This window comes from Diplodia seriata, assembly GCF_021436955.1.
Source record: "Diplodia seriata strain FDS-637 chromosome Unknown scaffold_11, whole genome shotgun sequence".
Lineage (NCBI taxonomy): Eukaryota > Fungi > Ascomycota > Dothideomycetes > Botryosphaeriales > Botryosphaeriaceae > Diplodia > Diplodia seriata.
Genome location: NW_027117318.1, coordinates 780187 through 792122, shown reverse-complemented (window position 1 = coordinate 792122; position 11936 = coordinate 780187). Strand labels below are relative to the sequence as shown.

At 56.5% G+C, this 11936-nt stretch overlaps 1 protein-coding gene across 1 annotated transcript; it reads left to right on the top strand.

The window, feature by feature from the left end:
* Nucleotides 1-663: 663 nt before the first annotated feature.
* SLS55_009960 (uncharacterized protein) lies at nucleotides 664-1248 on the top strand (the record flags this gene model as incomplete). The annotated part of the gene is made up of 2 exons (XM_066781354.1): nucleotides 664-940; nucleotides 998-1248. 2 exons carry the CDS (start codon nucleotides 664-666, stop codon nucleotides 1246-1248), a joined length of 528 nt encoding a protein of 175 aa, XP_066628356.1.
* Between the last annotated feature and the right edge of the window lie 10688 nt (nucleotides 1249-11936).

Below are 11936 nucleotides of genomic sequence, written 5' to 3'. Positions count from 1 at the left end.
TCCCAGCCGGGCAGTTTCCCCTTTCTCCTGCGTTATCTCATCGCAAACCTTCCGCCGCAGCGGTTCAGTATTCATAGAACGGCCCCTCCGCCCAATAGGCGCCGCATCAGCCTCCTCCCCGCGCCGCCATTGGCCTGCACCGCGGCTCTAGTGACCGTTGAGCACGCAACGGCAGTCACACCTAGTCGCATCCGAGCGCGACGAACCCTCTGCTGACGGGCGAATGCGAACACGGGCCCGGGGTGGTAAGGCTGTTCTTGGTCCACCGTGGCAGTGTGACAAGCGCGGTCCTGGCGCTCGGGCGTGCCTCGTGCGCTCGAGCTACACAGGCTACACATGGGCCCCCCCTGGCACCTGACAGCACACGCAGAGCTGACACACAAGGCCAAGGCTGCCACTAATCACCGTGCTCACCGTGCTTCCCTGCCCGAGCGGCCTTGCGAGCTGTCGGGCAGTGGGCAGGCATGGCTACCCGCAGCTGACGGCTGGCGCGAGGCCCCGGCGCAAGAAGCTACATCCGCTGTGTTCCTGCCTCCGCCACAGCGCCTGCCAACCACCAGCTATCTATAATACACACCCGCCCCGCCCTCTTGCACCCATCGCACCATCACCATCACCAACACCCACCACCACCACCCCCACAATCGCACACCCACCACCGCAATGGCTTACTACCAAGCCCACCTGCTGCTGCTGGCAGGCTACTCGCAATTCTTCGTCTCCGGCCTGGTGCTTCCCCAGCCCGCCTTCGACGCCGAGGACGACGAGATGACGCCCGAGGAGCAAGAGGACCTGGAGACATTCATGGACGAGGACGAGTCGCCCGAGGCCGAGCCCATCATTGTCGACGAGCCCTGCCCCCAATTCGCCGCCGCCGAGGACGAGGATGATTTCGATGTCGAGGCCGCCGAGCCTCTTACCCCGGTCAGCCCGGTGCCTGGTACGTGTCGAAGCCACAGCCGCCGTTTGCGGGCCACATTCGCTGACTTCCCAACAGAGCAAAGGCGCCGCAAGAGGCTCTCAGCCGTAACAGAGTCGCACGTCCGCACCATGTCGCGCTGGTTGCTCGATTCAGCAAGCTCCCTGGGGGATCGCCAGCAGCAGCAGTCGTCCGACTCCGAGTCCGTCCAGTCGCCGCGCGAGGACCACGAGACCAAGCGCTTCTGCGTCGCCCGTCGCAGCAGGCCTCGCTTGCCCGCCATCCAGACGTCCTTCACCTTCATGCCCCCGAGGCTGTCGGTGTCATGAATGCATCACTCGTTTCCCGAAGGCATCATCACCGCCTCTCGCATTCGCCTCGTATAGCCCTACGATCTACTCAATTGTGGAGCCCTCCTCTCGGCAACCCAGTCACCCTTTCTTCGACAACAGGTAAGTCGTGCTCCGTGCGCTCCCCTCCCTGTGCTCATCCGCCCCATGCGCAAATTGGCTAACGGACTTGTCTATAGGCATTGACTCGCTAGACCAGAGCTTCTTCCATCAGGCGCCCCATCGAACCACAGACAATTGGCTCATGGTTCGTGGGTCGCAGCTGGCGTGATCAACCCTACCGTGTTGGTCAGGCATCTTTGCTGCTGCGCGCCGGAGATCCCATCATGGGGTTCGCGCAAAGCCGGGACCGACGACTTCGGGTCCCGGCACCCATTTTGCTGCTGGACCCTGGCCTGTCTCCCACCGACCAGTATCTCCTTAGCATCGCCTTGCTATTCCATCATCGAATAGGACCGATGTACTCCCTCTGCGGTGGCCTCGGACTTGGATCGGGGACGTCATCGTGGTTCGCACGTATCCGTTTCACCATTGCTCCAAGGTCCAGCACCAAGAGGGAAGGAAAGAAAGAAAAAAAGAACTATCTTACTCCTCCGCGGGCACTAGCTGCCTCGCATGGCACTCGCCATCTGGCATCTCATCTTGTCACTCGGTCTTTCCTTTGGGACTACTCTCCTTTCTCTTATATCATATCTCTCTCTCCTTGGACGGCAAAACACCGCGACGGATCTCCTTGTGTTGACATTTCCTTTGTATGACTGTTTACTTATTAGAATCTTTTACTGGCGTTAACATCGGTCTCTCTCTTTCTCTCGTCACAAAATCAAAAATTTCATTCTCTCTAGTACTGAATCGGGCTAAGGCGTTCCACTAAAAGACAAGGGACATGGGCACACGGCGTTTGGAAAGACGGGGGGCAAAATTAGACTTGTTTCTTGTGCCTGGTTGCACGAAATCTCATAGACGATCAATCGCGTGGCCTTTTTTCAGTGGAGAAACAAGAGGCAATCAAAACAAAATGCATTTTTTTTTCAACCCGAATCTATCCGCACTCTGCCGGTCTACCCGGTGATCCTGACTGCTTGTGTACTCTACTACTACCCTATCCAATCTTTCGCTTGGGACCTTGCTTGACCATAGCGCTCGTTGTTCCGTCCCTTGCATGACAGACAGACAGCCCGTGATCTCCCTCGTGATGCAAGACTCGACCCTTCCTACTCCAGCAAAATGCCGCCCCAAAAAAGAAAAGAAACAGCCCGCTGTCTCTCATATCCCAGCCAGCCCGCAGATAAAATGCAAAGGAAATTGCATTACTCGCCGTCGCAATGCAAAAAAAAGGGAATAGGCAGGGCAAGGAAAAAGAAAAGAAGGAAAAGGAAATTTGGAGAGAGCGCGATCGGACGGGGGAAAAAGCAGAAGCAGATGATGCATGCAATGCAGCCTCATGGTTGTTGTTTCCGATCTTCTCCAGCAAAAGCAAAGCAAAGCAAACAACAACAGTAGCAATTGCTCCGCCATAAGCCCGATATCTCCATCATCGCCTTATTCTCTTTCGCCAAGCTATTGCTTTTTTTCGTGGTCATGTGTCCATTTTCCCCACAAGAGGGCAGGCAAGCAGTGGCAGTGCTCGTTCGTCTCGGGGATGGGGCCAAGAGGAAAAAAAAACTAACTTTGTCCTTATCAACAACCGGGTCAAGCCGAGCGAGATGCGCGCGCGCGCACGCGCGTTTCGTTACCCAGACGAAACCGCAGCAGCAAGCAAGCAAGCAGGCAGCCGGCCCAGCCCAGCTGAAAGCAGCAACCCCACTAGTACCACGAACCCCGGCAACGCGTGGTGATTGGTCGCACGTCCCAGATTACACACGTGTTGTGGCGCTGCTGCTACTGCTGCGGCTGGCGATCATCACGCTGCTGCTGGTACCGCTACGAGGTAACGACGTCTGGCCGGCGCTGAAGCAGCGCGAGCAAGAGCAGATGGTGCTGCGACCGGTGCCGGTGCCGGAGCCGGAGCCGGAGCCGGAGCTAGGCGGGGGTTGGTGTTGCTGGTGGGCGTTGTTGCCGTTGTTGCGCGCGAAGCTCGGGTCCGTGGTGGTGATGTCGGAGCGAAGGCTGGTCAGGACTTTACCTGCACGTCATAACATGTCCGCATTAGCGCCGCGTCCGTACAGTGGTCAGACAATTTTTTGTTGTCGTCGTCGTTGCTGTCAATGCTGCGACGGAAAAAGAAAAGGAATAGCGAGGTATGACGTTGTGATGGGGGCATGCAGGCATTGATGGGAGAGTATGGGGATGGTGGTGGCTCGTGTGCGTGTGTGCGCCGACGTCCGCTCCCTGCTCTCAGCTTCTTCGTCTCCCCCCCTTCCTCCTTCTCCGCCGCTTTTCCGCTCCGCTGCCAGTGTGCGGGCAGTACGTCGCCGCCTCACTTCTTAGACCGGCCCTCGCGCCATCTCTCCCAATCTGCCCAAGTTTCTTTTTTTCTTTTTTTCCCCAATTCCAATCTCTTGGAACGACGATGATCCCTTTCCGCCGTCATCACTCGGTCTCGCTTCGCCCCCTCGCCCCCAGGTCCACCGCAACAACCGAGAATAGATCTCGCACTTAACCGGCCGAGCTCCGGTCAAAATTGCGCCCTGCACATCCATCCCCACATCACGGCCGGTACCTGCGTCGAGCAGACCCACCGCCTCGGCGACCCCATGGCCCCCACCGCATAGGCTTCTCAGCTCTTCCTCGAAACAACGACACACGACCACGTCACCACCACCGCTATCCCCAATGCGGTCTCATCCCACGAGATGAGCTTTTGGAGAGAGCGACACACACACGCACACGTGCACGCACGCACAGCATTGCAGTGCCCGAGAGAAAGAAAGACGAAAGCGAAGAAGGGGGCGACAAGGGTAGGTAGGGTAACGGATAGGCAAAGAAGAATAGGAAAGCCATGAAAGACTACTAGTACTCACGGAAATTCCCCGCGCCGCCAATCCCGTGGCTGACGTAGCGATACACCCTGCGCCTCCTCTTCCCGCTCCTCCCTGCTCCATCGTTCTCCTTGTCTTCCTCACTTCCTCCCCTCGCCTTCATCTTGCCCTTGGCAGCTGCCATCGGTGTCGTCGTCGTCGCCGTGTTCGACGACCGCACCTTGGGCAATGGAACGAGCGGGATCGCATCGTCGTCGTTGTCGTCGTCGAAGCCGAGGAAGACGTTGTCGAACGAGTCGCCGTCGGCGTCGCGCTCGCCCGTCGCCATCATCGTGTGGTGCGGAGCGGATGAGGTGCCGTTGCCGTTGTTGTCCGAGCTCTTCGTCGTCATGAGGCGGCGGGGCGCGCGACCGGCGTCGGGGCCGTGGTTGCGGCCGGAGAGCAGGTGGCGGGGCAGCGTGCCGTTGTTTCGCGGACCATCGCTGGTGGCGGTGGGGCGCGGGTTCACGAGCGAGAGCATGGTTTCGCCGTTACGGACGGAAAGCGATTGTTGGTGGTGGTGGTGGTGGTGGTGGTGGAGTAAGGCGTTCAGGGCTGAGGTGTTGGCGGTCTATGCGTGTCGTGCGCGCGTCCCTTGCTTCAATATGGACGGACGGGTTTACGCGAGGGCAGCCGCCTTGTCTTGCTTGCTGTTTTGGTGGTGTGTGTGGGTAAGACTTGGGCGAAGCTCGGCGATGGAGGTGGTGGGCGGCCGGAATGCGGTGGTGGTTTCGCGATGGATGGCGGTTGTGGAGCTGTCGAGGAAAAACAAGTTTGCAATGACGAGAGGGAGGAAAGGTGGATGTAAGGCAGGCGACACGAGGAGGAAGGAGCTGGTGAAGGTGACTGCTTGGTCTTTCCCGATGTGGCCGGTGGGCGAGTGTGGGGGGCCCCAATATGGAGGAAACGCCCACGCCGGAGACAAGGAGATTAGGCAGGTCAGGAATCCGCGACAGTAGTCTGCGACAATGAGCACAATTGACAGCTCAGCAGGCGCGAGAATCGGCGCGACTGCACACACGGAGATGGGGGAGTGCTTGAAGGCAAGCAGCATGACGCGCCGGACGGCCAATGGGCTGGCGTGCGTGAGGTACCTACGCGTGGGAATGGCATGCAGGCAGTCGTCATGGTGTAGACGGCAACTGACCGGAGGATCTGCGTCGCCGTTTCAAGGCGGGCGGGAGGGAAGCGGCGCCCCACGTCCGCCGCTGTGTCTCCGGCGGCATCATTGGCTCGTCGTGCGTGGGTGCGCCGTGACACGATGCAATGCCAGTATCGTTGAGCAGCGCTGCTACCTACCCGGCGAAGCTGCAGCTCCATTCTCGTCCACGTAACCGTCGCAAAGCTCTCGAAAGCAGGCCGGCTGCGACAGCGGAGCACGGCTGCCCGACGATAATTACTCGACTTTAGCCTATCTCCCACGTCGACGCGGCGATGAGTACACAGAGTCGGTAATCTGAGATAGGCGATCTGCAGGGATCGACCGACCCGCCCGCAACCTCCTCACTGGCCACACGATGAAACGAGAGGTCGAATCGGGCATCCTTCTAGAAGGAATTTTCGAAGGCCTTGGCGGGCTAGCTTGCTCCATCGGGCTGTCTGTGCCATCGTCTTTTCAGACCCTCGGACTCTACCAAACGCCACGCCAGCCCTACGACATTGTCGCCTTGACGACGGGGCATCATTTGATCCCCGACCGTCACCGCCTGTTCGTGGATGGTGTTGGGCAACGGCGCACGGCAGCCGACTATCTGCTATCGCCCTAGCCTTCAGTGCTAGCCCACTGCACCGTCGGGCGCTACCGGCTACCATGGCGCGTCGAACGGCGGCGCTACCGGCAGGTACGCTACCGTCTCTTAGCAACAGTCACCGCTCAGAAGCTTATAGGTGTAGTGCACAGAGCCTCATCAGTCCACCCTCAGCCTAACGATCCGCAGGGTCCAGCGCTGAGCCGACGGCGCTTTTTCGAGACGCTTCGACCATGCATTCCATTTGCCTTCCACCGCGCTTCGAGAAGAACGAGGAAAAAAAAGAAGCGACAGGTAATTTCCGACTCGTCCCGTGCCCGAGTGTCCCCGCGATGGAATGCCGGTGGAACAGGCTGAGTGGGCCCACTTCTCTGCCACACTTCTGTCCGCGGAGCTTGCTACGATGCGATAGCAATGCGCATGATGCAATGCCCATGTTCGCGTCTCCGCCTGCGACGCGCGAACACTTGCGTAACGTCACGACTCTCTTGCCAACGACGCGAAGCAGCGAACCTGTGCGCTGGCTCCTTCCCATGGACCAAACTCTCAACAGAAAAAAAGCGAATAGTGCTCAGTACACATCATGACGCGTGCAGGCGGGAAGAAAAAAAAAACAAGGGCATCATTCTTACGGTAGCCCAACGTCATGAGTTACCAGGGGCAGCCTCGCAAGGCGAACAGCAAGGACACACCGGCGGTGACGACAGGCCGACCGCAAGTGCCCGGCGCGAAGGAATGCTGGAGGCGAGGCGATGCAAAACGGCGTCGCGCCGGCTAGGTAGCGAAGAGCCGGTCAGAGCGCAGCCAAGGTCGCCGCCGTCGATCCCTCATTTTTCTCTCCTCGTAGCCTGCCGCCTGGTCCGAGAAGACCCTGTAAAAAGTACGAGGTTACGGGGCACGACAACGGGCGTACCAGCTGGTACCGGCGCATGCATGCTGCTGGTTCAACAATGCTGGCAGAATTTCCCGGAAGGGGGGCTGGCTGTCTATTCTCGAGCTGAGGAGCGTGCGAGCGTGCGTGCGAGCGTGCGCGTGTGCAGGGAGATTTGGGGCTCTGCGGCGCTGGCTGCCGCTGTGGTGAAACATGACAGAGGCTGCCGTGGTGTGTGGGCTCAGGGCTGCTGCTCAGCCACCGCCAAGCCGCCCCTCTCCCCCGTCATCAGCTAGTCAGGCACCCTCAGCACGGACGGCAAAAAGGTGATGACAGCCATGGTCTGCCCCGGACAGGGGAAAAAGAAACGAGAGAAGGAAAAAGGAAGAAAAGGCTGCCTGGGGTATCCGTCCACGCGCCAGGCACCAAACAACTTTGCGATTGCAGCCCGTGCACCCTCTCCCCCATGGAACCTAGTGACTGCTCGGCATCACCGAACCCCCCGGCTAAAATGTCCCGAGATTTGCGGCATCGGCCAGTAGCCTGTTCAGCTGCGTACTAGCGCGCCTTTACTTTTTTGCTTTCTTTCTTTTTTCCAAATACCTGGCTTCGACGCGTGGGAAAGGAAAGAAAGGATCGATCGAGCCGCCCGACCCCAGTTGATCTACGGATTGATTGATTGCTTGGTCAATGCAGGAACCCACTTTGCTGACCACATCGCTGGTAACGAATGTCTGCGTATAGTGGGCCGGCGAGCTTCTCTCCTACTACTGTACATTCTCTGCCTCGGTAGTGCCGTGGTTGGGCAGCAGTCACCGTGGAAGAAGAGTTAGAAAAATAAAGAAAAATCGGAGAGCCAATGATGGGCTGACATGAACACGCTGACGAACAACTGGCGAGCAGCCCGGTGGGGATCCCTCCAACCAAACGCTGCGCCAATCCCCTTTGCTTTTAGTTTCTGTTTTCCTTTTTCCCAGAGAGCGGCTGGCACGACAGGGATCGACTACCTACGCGAGATTGTCACGCCAGCCAGCTACCGTTTGCCAACAACAAAGGTCGATGGACTTTCCTGTGGCGCGGCTGAGTACCGCGACTTGAACGGCCCCCCTCCCTGCTGCCTGGCCATTCGGTGCGACCGGGGGCGAATTGGGACAATGGAACCGGCGCGGCTTCCCACAGCTCCTTTCTCGAAAGATACGTTGCACGACGTGAGACGTGCCACGATGATGCTGAACACACGCACCGAAATAAACATCCCAGGCAGTTGCCGTGCCGCCGCCGCCGCCGCACTGACGGACTTACCGGGTGCGCGTTTGCCCTTTCTCGCTGCTGGTAGGGCTTCTTTCCTCGTTCCATGGAAGGGCAGTGAAGAAGACTGGGAACACGCGTCGCGGTACAAGGCGGGTCGCTCGACATTCACCTGAGCGTACGTGTATTCCCTGTTTTGTTCGTCTTGGCGGCGCTCGTGTTGCTGAGCGGAGCCACGTCTTTTATTCCTCACTGCGCTCTCTCTCTCTATCTCTCGCTCGGGATCGGGTCGGGTCCCACTGTGTTGGTGCGGTCGAGGGCGGTGCTTCGTGTTGCGTCGGGCTCGGGACTCAAGGTTCCACGGCAGTGTGGATTCGGGTAATATGATGTGCGATTCATGCCGTGCATAGCCGTCCGGGGTGGTTGGTCCGTCGGCATTCGGATGCGCGGGGGGGAGCATGTAGGGTGCCGGAGTGTCACGAATGATGGTCTACTGCATTGAGGATGGAAGGACGGTTATGGCGTGAATTCGGACAAGACAAGAGATATCGAAGAGACGGCTTTGGTTCGAGTCGAAGGGCTATGCATGTTGTTGCGATGGACGACGCAGTGATTCTTCGCATCTCGGAACGACGCATCTCAGGTCATTGGGCATGAAACCAAGCCGCACCGTCTCAGCTTGTCAGCTTCGGAGCTATGTTAATTTACTGCCACTCCGATATGATGCTTCAGCAACATGGCGTGATACCAAGGTAGCTCAGCCAAAAAGGTCTGGAGTGCAAAGGGCCAGTGGTGAGGCCAAAGTGTATATATTAATGACGAAGGCGGTGGAGTACCGTGTAGGCGAGACCCAGCGCCCGTGCTGGCTGCTTCAGAGTTATTTGCAATTGTCGCAGGTTACCTTCGCTATACGGTTAGCGCAGCGTCGCGGCTATGAGCGTAAGCGATATTGTAGTCGTCCGGTCAACCTCGGCAGCTGTTGTTGACGCGCACTGGCTTCCATCATCGTCTACCGTTGTCGATGCGCTTAGTCGGTCGTGAGAGAGTAGCTTACGGCGGGGGAACAATAAAGAACATTCCATTTGTTGCTCAGGCCATTGTCTCGCCTCACAGGAGCACGTTTGATGCCGAACGTTGGGGTTGCATGACTCGCTTTGGAAAACGGGAGTGGTAGAGTAAGCTCCTACAACGATGGACAAAAGTATTATGCCCAGCATTTCCGGGAGGAGCCGTGGTCCGCAGATGTGAGCCAATCAAGGGTTCCGTTCTCCAAACTTTCAATGAGTTTACATTTCCTTCCAGTATACTCACCATTGCACATACTACAATCGGGTCACACGGAAAGTCTTCATTCTCCCACGGTCGAGATTTCGAAGTCAATATGACCTTCAAACAATTTACGATGAATCAGGGTGGAAACCCTGTGTGAATTTGGTATGGATTTGAATGTACCGTCTCCGGTAAATCCAGGTGTCAGCAAATGACGTGGGTGCTTTGTCACATACATCTCGGATTTGAAGCATAAACACTAACAGTGGGGATGTAGAAGTTGAAAGAACTCTCTCTTGTACGAGGTGTACATCTGAATGTCGTAACCATACTACACAGGGGAGTTTAGCCATCTTTCCGACGAGCTATAAATATGGTTGGGCACGGTATTGCCTAAGATGGACCGTGAGCAGCTTTTCCGCTTATGTCAATCTACCATTGGCCATGAAAAACTGAACCGTGGAAAATGTTGTTGGATTATGAGAGTAGATGATTCATTGAGCTCTCAATGCATCGGCTCAGCATAGGAACAGTAGACTGTGTAGGCGTCTGATGGACCTGTTGAGGCGCATGGGGTGGGTCTGGGTCTTACTGGGATTCGGTTGGTGGCGAAAGGTCGGACCACAGCTTGCATTGCTGGGTCGAAAGCATCATCGGACGAACGCGTTGCCGAATGGCGTCGGCCTCAGGTTCATCCAAAAGAAGTCTCCTCTGCGAGGCGCGTGCACGTGTCTCGGGGATGCAGCATCTGCCGCACTGCCTTTGAGCTTCCTGACTAGCTTGCTTTCCTTCAGTAGAGCCCGATATCATGCAGTTTCACTGGGCACTATGACCCTGAGGAGCTCGGCATGTACGGAGATCATCTATATGCCGGGTGTTAATTGCGATGTACGCGACGCATGCGGAGACGCGTTTGCTGACTCGTTTTATCTGATTCCGAGCGCGAACGGCATGGGCGTGTCTCATATCAGCGAGTCGTGAGCAAATTCTCCGAGACGAGGTCTCCTGAGCGGGGCGCTTGTGCAGATCACCCGCGGACATCCGACCGTTCATGTCCGCCCGCGCCCAACAGGAGCTACAACTGCGAGATCCGCAGATTAACCCCCGGCTGTGGCACTGTGATGGGGAAACCTTATCGAAGACGTACGTCTCGTCTTTGCCAAGGGTGATGAATGATGGCACTTTGCATACCACGGCTCAAGACGAAATAGTCCAGCAAGCACAGCCCGCAAGATTCTCGCAACTACCGTCTGCTCCTTTATCGACTATGCTGTTATAGGTCTATATCATATGAATGTAGAGATGATCTGCAAAGTACGAAAGCCCGATGCCGGTCACCAGAGCGAGCTGTGCTTCATTTCCTGACTCCTCAACTCAGCCCCCCAGATTCTCTCCATCTGACATAGCAACCTGTGGAGTCATGCTCATCCTTACAAATATATTGTCTCGGCATCCCCTGTGCCTTATCAGCTGACAAATTATATGATAGTTGCGAGTCGAAGTGCTGAGCCCTGCATGACTTGTGAGAGCCGCAAAATACCGCTCGACCCTTATCACAGCTCAACAGCTGCCCAACTTAAGATCGGCATGTCAGGAGAGGCGCAGTTTCTCGGATTTGAGAGGTAGCTAAGCCACACAAACCGAAAAGGCGTCGTAGAGGTACCAACCGTTTGGAGACCGAACATCTTCCTTGAGACAGTGCATCGAGTAAGGACCAAAGATACTCCTGAGCACAACGTGAAACGTCAACTTGAAGATGCGTTTCGACTGCAAGTAGTACTGTGGAACCAAGCTCACGTGAATATCCTCTCGCCATTACCAATATTGTGCCATTACGCTGTATTTGTCCATCGTACTCATGACTGTAGTCCATCAACTCGGCCATCGTATCATTGAAAACCCCATTCAACCATTCAATATCAGAACTGCTCAAGAGACCACTAATGCTATTTGTTGCTTCGACAAGCCGAAAATGTGGAGGACAAAAAAAAAAAAAGAAAAGGAAACCCCCGCGGGCATTGCTTGGTGTATCTGTCTCTTTCCTTCGGGGGTGAGCTAAGGTCAAGAGATACATGTTGTTCGCTCAGCTTATGGATGAGAGCTCTGCTAGGGAAGATAATAATTGGGGTCGTAAGAGAAGTCCCAGCAGTCCGATTCATGAGTGCGGCTCGGTTGACCAGGTCCGATATTCGCAAATTCACTTGCCTGAGATGCTCCCACCACGGGCAGGTGATATGCTGGCTCAAAACCACTCCATGGTTGGTCATCGGAGACATAGGATGGGTGAGGCGCAGCTGTAGGCTCCTGAGCTTGCCCGTCTCGGTTTTCCGATTGATGAGGTTCCATGATGGTCAAGGTCTGATGAATGAAGTCTTCACCCTGTCTGGTTTCTTGCGGTGCACTCTCATGCGTAGTAGCATTCTCTGAAGAATTCGAACTTTCGTGGACACGGAACTCGGCGCAGACCTGGTTGAAAACCGAAAGGACTAAGCGCGGAAGCTGGCCTCTCATTTCCAAAGTGAAGTTTTGAGCCGAGTTGGTCGACACCATCTGTTCCGTTACGGGAATAAC